Raw genomic sequence first — 17598 nt, forward strand, 5'->3', positions numbered from 1 at the left:
AGGCTGGCTGAACTGGTTATGTCAGCCTGAACGGAACGCGCCTCCCAGACTTCAGGCTTCTACTGCGGAGGAACACCCTGGATCATAACTGTCTGTGGCTGGCAGAAGTGACCAGAAAACCCAGAAGCCTCTGAGTCACTCTAGCCCAGTCCCTCCTCCATAATGCTCTGATCATATAAGGAGGAGCCACCCGGACAGAGCCCAGCAGTGTTACTCTAATAAAAGTCCCTCCACTTGGAAACATGAGGAGTGGGGAACCAGTGTTCCCCTAACACCGTCCACCTGGTTGCGTTTGTCCCAAGTCTTGGAGTCATCTTAGACACATGATCTCCCTCACTCCCTCACCCCTAACCCATATCCTGTTCATCACCAAGTCCTATCAATTTCACTTCCTAAATATGTCTTGAATCTGTTTGCCTTGTTCCATTCCACAGCCACCATTCAGTAGGCCAAGACAGGATTACTTTTTACCTGGACTCTGACAAGCCCCCTTATCCACTTTTGCCGTCTCCAATCTGTTCTCCACTCTGCCAGTCAATTCTCCTCTTTACATTTTTTTTAAAACCTTGTTTTAAAAAATTCCTTGTTGCTCTTTGGTAAAAGCTAAAATCCATGATGTGAGTCCAATGTCCTGCTGGTCCAGTCCATGCCTACCTCTCCAGCCTCGGGAGGCATGACTTACCCCCTTACGGTAGGAGCTCCAGCCACCATGCTTCCTCTGATTTCTGGAAGGGGATAAGTTTCATTCTTCCTCAGAATCCTTGCCCATGCTATTTCCTATACGTGGAATGCCCTTCCTTTCCCTTCCTCTGGCTAGCTCTTGCTTATCCTTTACATATTAATTCAAATGTCCCCTCTCCATGGAAGCATCCCAGACCAGATCACATCCCCCTACTAACACATTCAAGATTTTGGTGAGCTTTCCCTTCCTGTATTTATCCCAGTTGGTAATAAGATATCATAGGATTCTTTGATTAATGGCTGTGTCCTGCACTATAAGCTCCATGCAGACAGGGTTGTCCTAGCCCTCAGCACCCAGCATGGTCACTGACACATAGTAGTTACCTGGTAAACATTACTGATAGGCTGGATGAAGGAGAGAGAAGCAATTGGAGAAAAAGGTGCAAGCCTGGTAATGGTTTTTGGAGATCAGAGGCCCTTCTTCTGGGATAGTGGGGCAGATCAAGGAGACATGGGATAGTGTGTTTGTGCATGAGTGTTTGGGCAGGCAGGCAAGGGTTGACCTGGAATCGGGGGCCAAAAGCTAGCAACTCCACTAGCTGAGTGTGGAAAACATGACTATAGCATCATAAAGAATAAATAGGGTAGAGCAAAGGAGATGATTCCTGGTAGGACCCTTCTCAGATGAGATGCACGTGGGATTCCAAAATTTCACTAGAATAATAAGAAATGCAGTTATTGGCACCAGCCACGGCAACAATCACCAGTGTTTCTCTCGGTGTAGTCTTTCAGGCTGCTTTCACTACAGGTGAGTAGAGAATCTGTCATTTTGTGGGGTGCACAGCGTCTAAATCCCCTCTTTAGTTTGGGGGAACCCCTTACTGGATAAGTCTTTATAAAGGGAGGCAGTCAGCTCAGTTACTACCTGTTTTCCAAATCTGGCTCTCTAGCCTTGCTGGCGAGTCTCAGTGCTTCCCACTATCCCTGAATAAATTCCCTCTCAACTTAAGTCAGCTGAAATTAGTTTCTGTTGTTTTCAGCCAAGAACCATGAGTGGTATAGCCCGGGACCAGCAGGGCAATGGCATCTAGCCTCTCCATGAAACTATGCATGAGACTACCAAGCACGCAGACACTTCAGCAGTGGGCAGGACTGTTTGGGCAGGCTGGAAGTGAGGGTCTCCTCGGGAACAGGGAGGGAAGGTGGCCATTTTGGGCCAGACAGAGCCTTTGGATGGAATCAGGATTCCCATAAATCTGTGTGTGAAGGCCACATCACAGAACTCATCCTGTTGTTGGGATATCCCTATGGAGTAGGTCAACTAGTACACCCCAGACTGGTGGCCTGGGAAACACCTGATAGGTGGAGGCCCAGAGAACCCACAGTTGGCTCATGGCCTCACGGGAATGCAAAGTCCTGCCCCTCCTGGGCCTTCTCATATTTGTTGTACTTTTCCTGAAGAGGCTGTACTTTGGTAATCTGTTCAAGATATTTTCCACTTCTAGGACCCTGAGTCCACTATAAAGAATAAAATATGGAAGGAAATAAGCAGAGAGTCAGAGTGCACTTACCACACTTCCTGATGCCTCAAATAATAGGATGTCAGAGCAGGAAAGGCCCCTGGGACCATGTAGTCTTGTGGTCTCAGACGTCAGTGGGCCTCACAATCACTCAGGAAACTAGTTAATAGTGTGGATTCCCACAGATTTCTCCATCCCCACAGCTGATACACTACGTCTAGGGTAAAACCCCAAGATCTGGGTTTTGGACAAACTTTCCCAGGTGATCCTAATATGAATTGTTCGAGAATAGTGATTTTGGTCTTTCATCCCATCTTCCAGGGGAAAAAACTGAGGCTGAAAGAGAAAAGCCCTCCTGAGAGTCAGATATTGAGCCAGACAGCACGCCCAGGGCTCCCGAATCCAACTCCCCTAGGCTGGTGGGGAGTAGGACAGGGCATGGAAAGTGCCTATTTCCAAAGCCAGTTACAAGATTTTTGACCCCAACAAGGCCTTCCCTTTTCTGACCATAAGAGGCGCAGCTTTGTCATGGGCAAGCGCTGGAAATAAAGATGAATCTGCTCTAATTTCTGCAGAAAAATTAGAGAGGCTACTGTGGTCTTAGCCAAGTAGGAAGCCTCACAGGCCAAGCCAGGAATTGCCACAGCAAGGCGCGGGGCCTGACACAGCGGCAGCCCCGGGTTCTAGTCCGGGGTTTTCCAATGCCACGTCAGCTTAGATAAGTCCCTCCTCTCCCTGCATCTCTGTTTTGTCCAGTTCACACCACGGGGATGAATCTGCTCCCCGCTGTCCACCCCGCCTGCCTCCCTGGCCTCTGCTGTGAACGCGCTTTGGAAACTCCCACGTGCTGCCCAAGCAGGAGGGATTACAGACACTGGAGATGTGACTAGAATCCTGATTTCCACTTAGGGTCCCTTGAGGACGTGCTGGGCTCATCTTAGAAACAGCAGAGGAAGCTAAGAAGCTGCCAGCAATGCTCAAGGGGAGATTCTGAGAGCCTTGTGGGCTGGCTGGCAAAGCAGTCCTTCCTGCTCACACAGCACTCCTATGTCAGCAACCTGCCGTGGACGAGGACCCCTCTCACCGCCGGGTGCGTGCGTCGGGGTGGGGATCACCAGATCAGGGTCTTCCTATCTCTGGTCTGCCTCTGCTGGAGGCCTTTGTCCATCTCTCAAAGTGTCCTGGCTCAGGACACCTAGGAAGTGTCCAGGGGACCCCAGGGGACCGAGAAAAGTCACACCCCACCCTTTCATGCCACAGCCTGTTACACCAGTTTCAAGAGGGTGGATTCGCTCAGATGGTATCGTTCCATCTCGCCACAGTCACACTTCTCAGAGCCATCTCCCCCGCTGGCAGGAATCCTGGCTCACCCGAAGTTACCAGGATGCCAGCATTCTGACACGATTCTGCTCAGAATTTGCTTTGTCACCTTACTCAAACCCCTCCTCTTTGATCACGTTTTCTCATCTGTAAAATGGGGGAACTAATTCCTGTCCCTCCATTAGAGGCTTGCTGTGTCAAATGAGAGCAGGAGGTGGGAAGGCTTCGTTGTCATTTTCTTGTAGGAAAAGACAGAGTCCTGGAAAGGGAGGGAGAGGAGCTGGGCGCAGAGATGACCTGCAACTCCAGGAGGCAGGAGAGCTCTGCAGAAGGACTGAATTCCTGTCCTCCTTGGGGTCACACTGGGTCAGCGGGTCCTTCGTTGTACGATGCTCCTCACCCCTTCATTTCTCTCATCTCAATATTTATAGAGCATTGAACCAAATTATCGCAATCCTTACCTAATCCTCAAAGTACATCTTCACATTGGTAGTATTTAACATCCTAAGAAGCGCCATCTAACAGCCCCAGGTTATGAAAACCGGCACAGCTGCGTTGGACGAGCCAGTCCAACTTAGTACACAGACATGACCAGCCATGTAGTTCGCTTGGCATTTTTGTGCCTCATTCCCCAACAAGAAACTTCTATTGCATGACTATCAAGCGCAAGGCACTCACTCTCACATGCCGGACCCGGGGATCTCACAGTGATTAAGCCTAAGAAAAGTCTTCAGTCAGAAACCCAAGCAGACATTTCCTTGACGCAGGTATGAGGTCATCTAGGTCAGTGGTTTTCAAGCTTTTTTTTTTTTTTAAAGCAGAACACTTGCTTCACAAGATCTTAAAGCAAACCCCTTATCAGCTACTTCTGAAGAATCACTGAGATTCGAGGAAGCGCCACTGATTTATGGCGTTGATGTGCAAAATGAAGCTTTTGGCACAAAACAAAAACACGGTAACAGCCAACAGAATGTGCCCTAGGTGCACAACATTTTTTATTTGGGGCTTGATCCCATGGTCCCTAACTGTCTTAAAACTACCTTCAACACAGGTCTCTAACCCGCAGCACAGATGTTTCCAGCTCAGTGTGGCATCAAAGAAAAAGCTTCCTTCATCCCCAGGCCATTTACACAGCCTGAGAAAGGAGGCTCATAAAGGGGGTATGGCTTGCGAATGGAGGAGGGGATGTACTGACAGGGTTATAATAAACAAATCTGGCTAGGAAGCAAGGGACTCACCATCTCCTTTGAAAACAAGAATGTTTGGCAGGACGTTTCTGAGGCACTGAGCCCCTTGCTGAAATAAAGCAGAAGCAGGCCTGGCAAGAATGGACAAATGGAAATTCCTTCCAGCTGCCTTGGCTCTGCCTTCTCCACGGTTCCCTGGAGCCCTGGCAGCCAGGTGTTGCCAGTGGCCTGCATGAGACTGATCCACCTGCAGAAGGGCCCCTGGTGTCTCCCCCAGTGGTCCACAGGGCATTTGCTTGAGCCATGAGCCAAAGAGTGACTTTTTCGTGGGCCTTTGGGGTTGAATTCCTGCCAACGGGAGTTGACAGCCTGAAGAGGTGGAGAGTGGGCAGAGTCAGACACACAAACCACCCCATCCTGTTAATATGGCAAAGGGGCTGGAAGGGAGGTGCCCTCCACCCAGGGGAGGTAAGGACTGACAAGGACAGAAAGCCAGGCTCAGGGCTCTGTTGCGACGAGGCTGGTGAGACTTGACCCAGGTCCAGCTGCGCGCAGCTGGGGCAGGGCGCTGCCTCTGATTTGTCTGACTCCCAGAGGGCCAGCTGCTCAGCCCAGAGGCGGGAAGGATCGAGACTGGGAAGCTTCAGGAGAGGACGCGTGGAACCCGGCTCCGGCGGTGGGCCCGCGGGCCGCCAACAGTGGAGCTGAGGACACGGCGGGGGAGTGGCGCCCCGGGTGGCAGGAATGCGCCGCGAGGGCGGCGCGATGCTGGTGGCAGGGACAGCGGCGCCTGCCCGGGATGGGATGAGCCGCTGCCTCCGGTCAGTTCAAAGGACATCGCTGCCTGCGTTCCGCCATTCCGGAGACAGGGTACCGGCCAGTAGTTTGAAACTGAGTTACTTTTTGCAAGGAGCTGAGGTCAAGCAAGAAGCCCAGGGCCCCCAGTTCTCCTATGTGAAGAGTTTCTCACCTGGAAAATAGGCTATGTGGGGGGTTCATCATCGTGCAGGCGGACTCCCAGGTACCTTCTGATCAAGCCCTTAATCCTAGGCAGAGCAGGGAGGGCAGGGCACCCCAGGCTCTGTTCAGGGCCTTCCAAACCAGAGTTCCCCCCGCCAGGAGAGACTCTCAGGATGTTCCAACTGGAGGGCACTTAGAGAGTTTTCTAGCCTTCACACAGCCCCCAGGAGGCCAAGGGGTGAGAGTTTAGATCTCAAACCCATTCTACCCAAGACCCCCACTTTCTTCTTCACTGCATGAGATGTCATTTAAACAAGAGACCGTTACCAAATACATCCTGAGTTCCTCTTTGAAGTTGATTGTTCACATTTTGACTTTGTTGTGCATGACCTTGGGCACCTAGAAACACTCTGTGTCCCAGGTTCTTCTTCTGTAGAATGAGAATAGTAATAGTGCCTCCTTCGTGCGGTTGTTACAGGGATTAAGCGAATTAATGCACATAAATGCACTTAGAACATGTTGTGCCTGTGTCACAGAACAAAAAAAGGGGAAGATTGTTGTTTTTGTTGTTGTTACTCTTAATTTAAGATGAGGAGAATGAGGCCCAGAGAGAAAATGGACTTGCCCAGGTGACATGGGAACTTGGTAGTAGAGTGGGGAGTAGAATCAAGGTTTCCTGACTGCCCAGATGAGTCCTTTATGTCTTAGGCATTTTGTGGTTTGATGCTCCCTGGAAATCTTAGCAATTAAACAAAAGCCCATCTGGAAGAAACCATGCTGGATAAGGAGCCTCTGGTACAACCTCCATGAACCTTAGGACATGGAGGAAGAGGAGGAAGTTTGGAGAGAAAGAGAGAAGAGAGGAGGAAGGAGAGGGAAAGGAAGGCAGGGAGAGGAGGAAGAGTTGGGGGAAGAGAGGTCTTGAACCCTCTTAGCTCAGCTGTTCAACAGAAGATGGTGTCTTCATCAGCTTGGGCTGTTATAACAAGATACTGGAGACTGGGTGACTGGTTAAGAACAGAATTGTATTTCTCATGGTCCTGGAGGCTGGAAGTCTAAGATCAAAGCACCAGCATAGGCCAAGGAGGGCCCTCTTCCTGGTTTATAATTGGCATCTCTCACTACTGTGTCCTCCCATGCTAGAAGGGGGTTAGCAATCTTTCCGGAACTGCTTCCCTAAGGCATGAATCCCATTCCTGAGGCCTCCACCCTCATGACTTAAGCACCAAAGGTGGGCTGCCTGGGATCTCAGCCTGGTTTATGGTCAAGTTCAATGCAGTCACAACTTCATGAATCTGTCCTCTCAATCTAAGTTGAGCCACAGGCCGCAGTGGCCCAGGCAAGGTCAGGGAGGCCAAAGCCAGCTATCAGGGACCCTCATCATTGCCTGAGAAATAGTCAGTGCTGGCACCCAGCAGTTAAAGAGAGTCTGGTTCTGAATCCTGTCACTTTCTGACTGACTGGGCAAGGTATTTAAACCTAAGCTTCAGTTTAATCATCTATAAAATTGGGATTATAAATCTTGCCTCATAGTATCACTGGGAGGATCAAATGGGATACTGCGTATAAAGTGCTTATCCCAGGGCCTGGCAAGTAGGAAGTGTTCAATAAATGCTCATCACTATTATTATCAAGTGTGGCTTCCTGCCCACGTGTGTGTGCAATGGCTTCCCTATCTTCTGTCCATCAAGGACCTACAATAGTTAAGATCTGGTTTGCTTGCAAAGAAATAATCTCAAAATAGTGGTAATGCAGAAAAAATAGAAGTTTATTTCTTCTCACATAAAATCTAAATGGGTGGTCAAGGGAGGAAAGTAGTTCACCAGTGTCTGGGATTGAGACACTATCTTGTAATATCACACATGGCCTTGACCTCATGATTCAAGATGGCAGCATCCAGGTTCCAACCGGACAGTCAAGTGAAGAGATAAAGGAGCCAAAGCATGCCTACTGGTGGATCACTTAAGGAAGGTTCCTGAAAGCTGTTGTACTACCATTGGCCAGAACATGGTCATATGACCACTTCTAACTGCAAAGGAAGCTGGGAAATGAAGTCTTTAATATGGGTAACCATGTGCCCAGCTAAACATTTGTGGATATGTTCCTATAGAAGGGAAGAATGGAGAGCAGAGACTCTTAACTGTCTCTGCTCCAAGCCTCTTGGTTTGTCCAGGCCAGCCAGGCAGCCGAAAGCCAGGTTCCTAAGCACTAAAACAGGGGGATGGGAGCCTGCTGATTTTCCTCGGCCACTCCCAGTGGCTCCTTCTGCCCCTGAGAACCGGGAACTGAAACTTACCCCTCCTGCCGCTGGTCGGAGAAAGTCCTGCCCTGTTTAATGACCTCCCACACCCTCCCTGACCTCCACTCCAAAGGCAGGAAGGCTCCAGGAGGGCCTCTGACTGCCCCCTCCTGGCTAAGGAGAGGACCCTGGGCAAAGCTCGGGTTCTGAGGGGCAGAGCAGCCCAGCAAGCCCAAGGGCCTGAACTGTGCTGCTCCCTCTGGTGTGAGTGCCCAGTCAAGTGCCCTGCATCCTGATCCTGCCAAAATCCTCTTCACGCGACCTCTTCCAGACAGCGCCTATAACCGGCCCCATCAGAAGTCCCCTGTCCCTTTCCTGGGCTCCCACACATCTAGGGCAGCACAGGCCGTCCTGAGTGATGGTCAGCTCCCCTAGACTGGTGCACAACCCACCTGCCCCCTGCAGCTGGGAGCCCCTCCAGGATAGGAATGAGATCTTACCACAGATCTTCTGCAGCCGGATTCTAGATAGGGCTTAACCCTCAGAACGTGGATGCTGAGAAAGAAAAGATGAAAAGGAAGCCGGGCCTGGCTAAGGCACAACGGGGAGGCAACAGGAAGAGCCCAAACCCAGACAGCTGGGGGCAAGAGGAACTGGACTTTCCTCCCCTAAGAAGAATAATTGGGGTGGTCCTCTGCACAGTGGATAGAGTGGGTGCTTAGGAAAACACTCCCTTCTCTACCTGAGATCCACACCTAGCATCCCCTTCAGGGATTTGTGGCAAGGAGGCAAGGAGGCTCTGTGTTTAGCAATTGGAAAGGGGTACTGGGAGGAGGAAGTTACCTCCTCTCCCCTGGGCCCCCAGAAGGAGCAGGGTGAGCAGGAAGGTGGGCTCTGGCCGCCATGGCTCAGCCTTAAGTGTGTTCCAATTTCTGTCTCTGGCCCTGAACCACCCATAGACAAAGGCCTATGTATTCCTCAGAAAGGCCAAGGTGGGGTGGGTGGGGATGGGAGAGGGTTATTTGGGCACCAGCTATTCTGACTGGTGACTCTCCTGAGTCTCTCCCCGTGTGCCAGGCACTGGGCTTGGGAGTCTCCACACTCACCCAATCTATGTAACAGACCTGCAGGAGACCCACTATGATCCCGACCGTAGACAGAAAGAGCCCGAAGCTGGGAGAGGCTGGATTACTTGACAACACTGTACTATCGGACAGTTGCTGAATAGGATTCAAAGTCAGGTCTGTCTGGCTCTAAGACTTGAGTTCTTTCTACCCAACCTCACGAGAATGAAATTTCCAACAAGGCCTTTCCTTCCCACCCTCTGACTGCAGTATCTCCGAACTCCTTCCATCTCCAACGGGACGCCACCAGCAGGCTCCCTTCCCGAGGGGTTGCCAGCTCCGGGACCCCCAGATTTGCTCCTTCTCTCTCTGCTTTCCCAAGAGATTCTCTTTAGTGCCCTACTGTATTTTGTTGTACACTTAGCTTCACAGAAGATAAACACCCAAAGCCGAAAACTCCAATTCGTCACGTTCCTTCAGGTGGTGTCCCCTCTTCCATGTCTGTGCTCAGCCTGAGCACCTGGTCTGGTTCTGCCTTCAGCCTCCAGATCACGTGCCCAGCCCCGTGTGTCTGAACCCCCCAGCACTGTTGGCTTGGCTACCTTACGTTTTTGGCATTTGGACAAGGCCCAGTCGTGCTTTTCCAGGGACATTCACTTTTCTGTTTCCTTTGGGAAAGTTGGGGACTCCCCAAGTAGGGAAGGGCCCCTGTGTCCTTTCATCCCCACCCCCCAATCTACTGTTGCCCGAGGCTCCAAAGTTATGCAAGGAAGAAGCCAAATTAGGTTGTGTGTGGGTTAAAAATGGCTATACTTTTATTCATTTCTGGTAAAACAAAGTATTACACTGCTTCCTCCAAATCATGACACCTGTCACCCTGGGTTAAAGTTTCTTGCTTTCTGGGCTAGCCCAGGGGTTCTGGGATTGCAGTGGGCTGCCTGCCATTGGACCCACTGTGCCCAGTACAGGGCCTGGCACAAAGAAGAGGTTCAAGTCTTATGGGGGCAGCAGGAGGAGAGGGAACAGATACTACTGACCACGGGTCCGATCCTCTGAATATGGGAACACAAGGGGCATTTGGATGATGACCAACAATCGCTCCTCCATTCCCACCAAAGCCCCCTGGAATCACATCATGCCTTCCACCAGTTCCTTCCATTGGAACAAGTCTGTGGATGCTGCCAGCTGCAGGGACGTTTACAATGTCCTTCGTTACATCACTAGTGCTTCGCGGCCTGCTGCTCTTCACCCCGTTTCCTTGAAGGTGCCCTCAGAGCCTCACAGAGCGCATGCGCTCTCATCCACCCAGCGCCATGCTGTTTCTTCGTTTGTCATGGCAGGCCCCACGCTACTTTGTAGACCTTTGGTCAGACACGATGAACCAAAGCCTCTGGCCAGAACACAAGAGACATCGGAGAGAGAGAGGCCCCCGCAGTGTAAACAACCCAATAATGGAAGACAAGGCTGGATGGCCCACAGAACGGTCCGTCAAGCCCACTCTTGTTGTGGGAGAGCAGAGTTGAGCCACGCTGAGGCCCTGAGAACAACGAGCAGCTCCCCCAGAAGCCGGGGTGGCTGCAGCTGAAGCTGAGAGGAGCGGTCAGGAGCCCGCTGTGGTTACTCAGTGCGCTGTAATTAAGCTCATCCATAATTTGATAAGGGGAGCAGCCTAACATTTTACAGACTAAGTCTGCGAGAGCAGGACAGGGCGTTTCTGGGCCCCAGCATCCCCTGAGGTGGGTCCCCATTTGCGCTCTCTCCCCTCTAACACACGTCCTTCGGTGGTGAGTCACGATGGTGCTCACCTGGCCCTGGGAACACTTCCTGGCCCTGCTGTCTCCACCCTTCAGCCCCACCCCACCAGGGCCCAGGCCACTGGCAGGTCCCACAGAAAAACGGCCACAGCTTCAATGAGACCCAGGGCCCAGGCTCCCTTCCACACTGCTCTCTACAAAACTGTGGGCTAGGAGAAATTGAGTTCAGTGCTCCCCTCATCCCTCCTTCATGCGCTACCTGGCCAGCCTCTGACTGAGTGGGGTCAAGGGCCCTGATGGGGAGACTGAGGCAGCCTAGGGGTAAAGGAAGGGGCCCCAAGGATGGAAGCCAGGCTCTCCCACTTCCTGACCCTATGATCTCAGGTGAATCACTTCACCTCCCCAAGACTCAGTTTCTTTATAAAATGGCAGTGGTGGTCCAACCTAACTCATAAGCTGTTTGTGAGGAACAGATGTAAGAGGAGTCATGAGTGTACTTAGTAGCAAGGGGGCCCATGTGTGAGACGTCAGCATTTCTCACCAAAAGTATTAAAACCTGTGTCCAAGTCCTTGCAACTGGAAGGGACACGGGTAGTCATTCAGCCTGGTGTGTCATCAAGAACAAGAGATGGGATAACCACAGCCAAGACCTCCTGCTCAGACAGCGAGGGATATGGAAACCTTGTCAAATGAGGGACCTGGGCTCTTGCACCTGACCTGGCTGTTTCCAAACACCTGATGCTGTGCAGTTCTGGGTCACGGGCAAGTGCCAGAGGACTTATGTTCGAGGTGGTAGATTTGAGCTCAGTCTTTGGATCTGTTCTCCTCCACCTCCCCCCAAGGACATGCTGTCTCAGGAGGTAATGAGCTCCGTGCTCCTTGCCAGAAGACTTATGTTCGGAGGTGGTAGATTTCAGCCCAGTCTTTGGATCAGTTCTCCCCAACCTCTCCCCAAGGACATGCTCTCTCAGGAAGTAATGAGTTCCTTGCTTCAAGGCTTCAAGGCTTCAAGGCTTGGCCAGCTCCCTGGGGGCTGAGAGTCAGGCTTGGTGGTGGTTGAATCCCCTTTCCCTCTCTGAGGTTCTGGGGATCCTAGCAGGCCCTCCCAGCCCTAGTCCAAGCCCTGGTCCCTGGTCCATAGCCCAGCAAGGGCTCACCCAGTCCATCAGAAGCTGCCACTCACAGACCAGCTTCCTTAGGGTGCACACACACCAGGAGGGCCTTGGGATGCTCTGGGCTTGCCTTTGTGGTCTCCAGCAGAGCACCAGGCCCCACGGCTCTCCTTGTTCCACAGCTTCATCTGAGGACCCTCCAGCCGCAGGCTCCTAGAGCCCTCAAGCACTCTGCAAGCACCTGCAGACTCTGTCTCTGCCCAAGGTTGGGTCTCGGTGTTCCTAGAGCATGCCCTCAGAAAGGTCCCTTACAGGGGGGCAGCATTGGCCCCATCCAGGCACATTTCCTCCTGGAGAGATGCAGATGGGCTCCCCCAGCACCGGCTCTCCCACAGGGGGCGGGGAGGGAGGTGCTGGCTCATGTGGCAGGACTCTGTGCTTGTTACTGTGTATATGCTTACAGACTTTTCTCACTGTTACATAATTGAGGTATTTTTTCCCCTCCTTATTTTAGATCCTGGTGCCATCTGCCCTGCTTTTCATGCATCACTAGCTCCGGACTGGAGGTTAGATCTGGCTCGGCCACCCAGTTCTAGCCCTCCCTTGGCAAGAGACTCTGGGTCATCATTTCCTTCTGTGTACCGTGAGATAGTAACCCCACGCTGCCTCCCTAGCAGGGCCGCTGCGGGACGCAGGGGAGAGGCCGCGAATCGGCTGGGTAAGGCGGCCAGCCCCGCACAGATGTGCCTGTTGTCATCTGGCAGCCTGAGACTGGTGTCACCCAAGTGAGGGAGCCTCTGCCCGCTCCTTTCTGCACCTGTCCCAGCCGAGCTCCGCCGAGCTCCACATAGCTCCGCAGAGCCAGGCCCTGTTTGAGATGTGGGAAGGGCATGAGCCACATAAGTGGGGAGTCTGGTGGACCCCTGGCAAGGGCAGCCGAGACAGGCCCCAGGCCAGCAGGGCCAGGCTGGCCTCGAGACTGCTTAGAAGCCTCTTGGCCCCACGTGGCATGGTAAGCGCCCCCTGTCAGAAGCGACCTGCAGGGAGCTCTCAGCCAGCCTCCAGCCATCAATGAGGGCACCCTAGTGATCACGCTCCTCCCCGAGGCTGCCCCCATGGGCGCCATCTGTACCCCGCAGAAGGGGAGCCTTCTGTCTCCCCTCAATGTCCCCCACAACCAATCTTCACCCCAAGAAGGGGCAGCTCTCTGCTGACAGGCAAGCAGGGAGGGTCTGGGTGTCGGGTTAGTTCCCAGGACCGTTGGGGTGAGGTGAAGGTGAAGAGCACCGCTCAGGAGACTTTTGTCACAGATCCACCGTGACACGGGGTGAGTCACTTTCCCTCTTTGGGTCTGAGTTATGTCATCTGTAAGATGGGAACAGCCACCTCTGTTCTGCCTACCTCTGCATCTCTTGCGGGGATCAGAACCAGACCTGCTCCCAGGGAGGCTCTAGGCCACCAGAGTGAATTTGGTCACTGTGAGCTTTTGATTAGCAGTGAGATTATCTGGAAAGATGGTGCTCTGGGCTTTTCGGTCATTGGGGTAAAAATAAAATCTCAGGGCGGCCTCCTGGCCAGCCTAACTGTCTTGTCCTAGTCCCAGAGACCCCCGCAGGGGAAGACATGGCTTATCCAGCGCTCAGGAGCCTGATTCCCCTTCCCTCTAATTCCTGGATGTCCATGCACACGTGTAACTCCAAGCGTTGCATCCATCCAGCTCTCATAAAATCGAGCATGATAACAAAATCTCCCGAGCTGTAGAAATGCAACTCTGAAAGGTCAGTTCTGGAATTCAAAAGGATGTGGCCGTAATGTGAATACGATGGCCATGGGATGTCTGACTCCAGACGGCGTCAGCCCTGACCACCCACCCTGTCATCCCCACCAGCCCTCTTGGCCTCACCTTGCAGACAGATGGCTGGGCAGGGCATCCCTGATTCAAGACAGAGGGAACCAAAGCCCAAAAGGCAGGCTGAATTTCCTCCTTGTGAGACACCCTGTTCCTTAGCACTGCCTGACCCCGAAGGCCACGCCTGGCTGTTCAGCTGTTCTTCTGCCTTCTCCTGGCACCAAGTTCCACGTTTATTACAAACAGCTACTTGCAGAGCAGGAACGCTGTTTCTTTCTTTCTTTCTTTCTTTCTTTATTTATTTATTTTTTAATTTATTTATTTATTTTTATTTGCTTATTTACAGCATAACAGTGTTCATTGTTTTGGCATCACACCCAGTGCTCCATGCAGTACGTGCCCTCCCTATTACCCACCACCTGGTTCCTCAACCTCCCACCCCAAGAAAGGAACGCTGTTTCTAAAGGGGTCTTGCTGTTTGTGCCCAGACCGGAAGGTCGATCTGGAACACTCTGAGACCTCAGGTTTGGAGGAAGCAACCAAGTCCGGAGCAGAGGCCGCTCAGGCAGCGAAAGAGGCAGAGCGCCCTCTAGCGGCAGGCCTGGCCCTTCCAGAGAGAAGGCGGAAGTGCTAGTTTGGTTCCTGGGGCGGACTGCCTGCAGCCACCTGCAGCCACCTGCAGCCACCTGCAGCCACCTGGGAGAGGGCGTGGTGCCTGGTTTGGGTCCAAACATCCAGGCTCTGGGCAATTGCAGGGATAGCAGCATTCAAACCCCAACCCAAGAAGTGATAACACAGACTCTACCTATCAGTAACCTGGCTTAATTAAAAATAAGGCCACAGCAGGAAGGCAGGCATATGGCGAAGGGTGTGTAGGTGGGTGGGTGGGTGGGTGTGTAGGTGGGTGGGTGGGTGTGTGTGTGTGTGTGTGTGTGTGTGTACCACATGAGACAGGCCGGGAACCTACACCTACCCCCGGCACAGGCCTGTGTACCATGGCTTCTGCCAAGGGTACCCCATCAACATGGTCCTACCCCAGGCAAAACTACGCAGACTCAAACCAGAAACAAACCAACCTCTCAGCCAACAAGCCCCTCTACACAAGTCCTGAAAGGCTGCAGAAATCCCAAATAGAAATTTACAGAATGTCCCCACCCCTTGGAATTGCTGGCTCTGGGCCACACACACAGGCATGGACATGTACAGGGGTGCACAGTGGACATGCAGGGAGTCTGGCTCAGGCGAGGGTACAGAGCCCATCACAGGATCCTCAGATAACTGGATCCAGAGCAGGCAGGAACACAAAATGTGAAGCGCTTCTACCGCGGTGGCAGAAACACACAGCCTGGACCATGTACAAACCACAGACGGTTACTCACCTTTCCTCTCTGGGCCACAGATTCTTCGTGTACAAAAGAAAAAAATACCTGTCCTTTTTACCTTAAACCATGAGGCTGGTTTCAGGATCAAATGAGAGAGATTTCTGAACTGTCGTTCAGCTTTAAAATGTAAAGGATCTGTATTGTATTTTATAATAAAACCGTGTTGAATATAAGCATATCTTCCCAAAGTCTTTGTATGAAATCAGCTTCAGAAAGATGGACGTACCATGTTTCAAAGTGCAAGGACCCCACCAAGAAGCCCACACCCCTCACGGTCCCCCCAGGTAGAGCTGAGCTAGCCCCTCTGGTTAATGCGACAACTGGCAGTAGGTGCTCCTGGGACTGTGGATAGTGCACAAGCAGGTCACTGAGAAAGCCGACAGCAGACCCTCCCTCCCACCCTCTGGGCTTCCTCCCTCCCTCCCTCCCTCCCACCAGGCCCCTCTAAGCAGAGGCCGATGCGAAACTCTTCAGTGTATGTAGATTCGGTCGGACACCGCTGCGGGCAAGTGGGTCATGACCTGCATTCGAAGCCACCAGTAGTAGTCCATGGGGTGGTAGCGAGTGTAGGGGCTGGCGGAGGTCAGGGCGTGGGTGACAGCATTGATGACGGGGGACGTGTCTGTGGAGCCGCTGTTGCAGTAGGTCTCCATCTTGGCGATCTTCTCGTCAAAGTATTTCCTGCCGTAGTCCTGGCGCACCACCTCGGGCAGCTCGTCCCACATCTTATTGGCAATGGCCTGTATGCGCTCGGGGCTGTAGAGGCTGGTGGCGGCGATGAAGTTGCCAGGTTCCACCACGCTGACCTTCACGCCCAGCGGGTGCATCTCGTAGCGCAGGCAGTCGGAGAAGGCCTCCACCCCGAACTTGGTGATGCAGTAGGGCGAGCGGGCCGGGTTGGCCATGCGGCCCAGCATGCTGCTGATGTTGACGACACGGCCTGCGGAGGAAGACGGCAGAGCCCTGCTCACGAGACGCTAACTGGTAGGGCAGAGAGCCTGGGGCCAGTCAGGCTGCTTTGATGCCTGAACTTCTAATGCCTGGGGACTTCTAATACACAGCCGAGGCCAGCTCAGGCCACATGTCCAGCTTTTCCCTGACTATGCCAGGCAGGACAGGCCAAAAGAAATGAGCCATCCTGCATCCAGGAGGGTGTGGGTAATGCGTAATGGATGCTAGAGCACTCACGGCAGGCAGCCCAGGCCAGGGTTCTGAACCTGATTTTAGTGCTAGGACAGAAGGACGGAGTCTTCGGTACTAGAAGACGGTGGGGACCTCAAGAGGCTTTCCCACAGGCCTGGCCTCGGGAAGTGGGATGGAGGTGGAGCCCGTCCAAGCAAGCCCAAGCGGACCTGGGACATGCTTGTCCTGAGAATGCCCTCGGGAAGTTAAGACCCAGCCCCAACCTGGGCGCCTCGGGGAGCTGCCTTTAAGAAACCTCTAAGTTGGAAGTCTCTGGAGGGTTGGGGTTTTCTTCTACCACCCTACAGAAGCTCTCAGGTTCATCCTATCATTGCTGAGACTTTGGGAGAGATCCTATGGGATCACCCCCTTTTTGCCATCATTGTTTGCTATCTAGAGAGAACATCCAAATCAGTGACTTCTTTGGCTACCTAACATGGCCTGAGTGCTCTGTCTGCTTTCCAAATTCCTAATCTCGAACATTATTATTACTCTATTTTACATTCTACCACAACTGTCTTATTTTGTAACTGCGGCCTAGTGACCCAAAGAACGGATCTACCAACACTGACTTCTCCGTGCCTCTCTTGGTAGTTGCTCTATATAGACACAGCCCCAAGTACAAGGTGGTTATTTCTCTAGATTAGGTCCCCAGAGTGGGACGGCTGCTGTAATCTTTAAGCCTTTGAGACTGCGGACCTCTCATCCACCTTCCTTTCTGAAAACCACACATCCCTTTCCACCTGCCTGGCCAAGACAGCTCCCCTTATCCACGAGACCTGCACGGCCCCTGGGAAGTCCTGTACTCAGCCTCACTGGGGTACGGAGGCTGGATCTGCAGAGACCTCTTTCCAGTCTAGGCAAAGATGAGAAGACAGGATGGGAGGAAAACCCTTTCCAACTCACCTTTGGCCCTTCGGATGAGGGGGAGAAAGGATTTTGTCATCCGCACGGTGCCCCAGAGGTTCACTTCTGCCACTTCCTTGTAGGTCTCCATGCTGGTGAACTCCACTTCTCCGAAAGTCGAGATGCCCGCATTGTTAACGAGGCCCCACAAGCCTGGACAGGATGGAACAGAACCACCGTCACCACGCAGCCTTGGCCTCAGACACCACCCATCAGCCTGCAGCCATGCCTCTCCTCGCTTTTGTTCCTTTCCCTCCAAACTTGCCACTTACAAGGCTCTTGGGACACTTCCTAGAATCACCAAGAATAATAGAAGACAGAGAGGCCTACGGTACGGGCTGGGACCCTCTCTTAAGTCTAAAACATCCAATTACCATCTCACTTCTCCTTGCATGGCCTCTCTGGGCCCACGATGACCCAGCCCTGCCAGATGTCCGCAGCC

At 52.6% G+C, this 17598-nt stretch overlaps 1 protein-coding gene across 3 annotated transcripts in view; it reads right to left on the minus strand.

Moving 5' to 3' along the window:
* Nucleotides 1-15492: 15492 nt before the first annotated feature.
* BDH1 (3-hydroxybutyrate dehydrogenase 1) overlaps nucleotides 15493-17598 on the minus strand; it is a 45849-nt gene continuing 43743 nt past the window's right edge. For all 3 annotated transcript variants that reach the window (XM_046003525.1, XM_046003524.1, XM_046003526.1), the window contains exons 6-7: nucleotides 17157-17309; nucleotides 15493-16008 (exon numbers count right to left, since the gene is read on the minus strand). In XM_046003525.1, the coding sequence (XP_045859481.1) occupies nucleotides 15539-16008; nucleotides 17157-17309 (623 nt within the window). In that variant the 3' untranslated portion in view covers nucleotides 15493-15538. The remainder of the gene's footprint in view (nucleotides 16009-17156; nucleotides 17310-17598) is intronic.

This window comes from Meles meles, chromosome 4 (assembly GCF_922984935.1).
Source record: "Meles meles chromosome 4, mMelMel3.1 paternal haplotype, whole genome shotgun sequence".
Lineage (NCBI taxonomy): Eukaryota > Metazoa > Chordata > Mammalia > Carnivora > Mustelidae > Meles > Meles meles.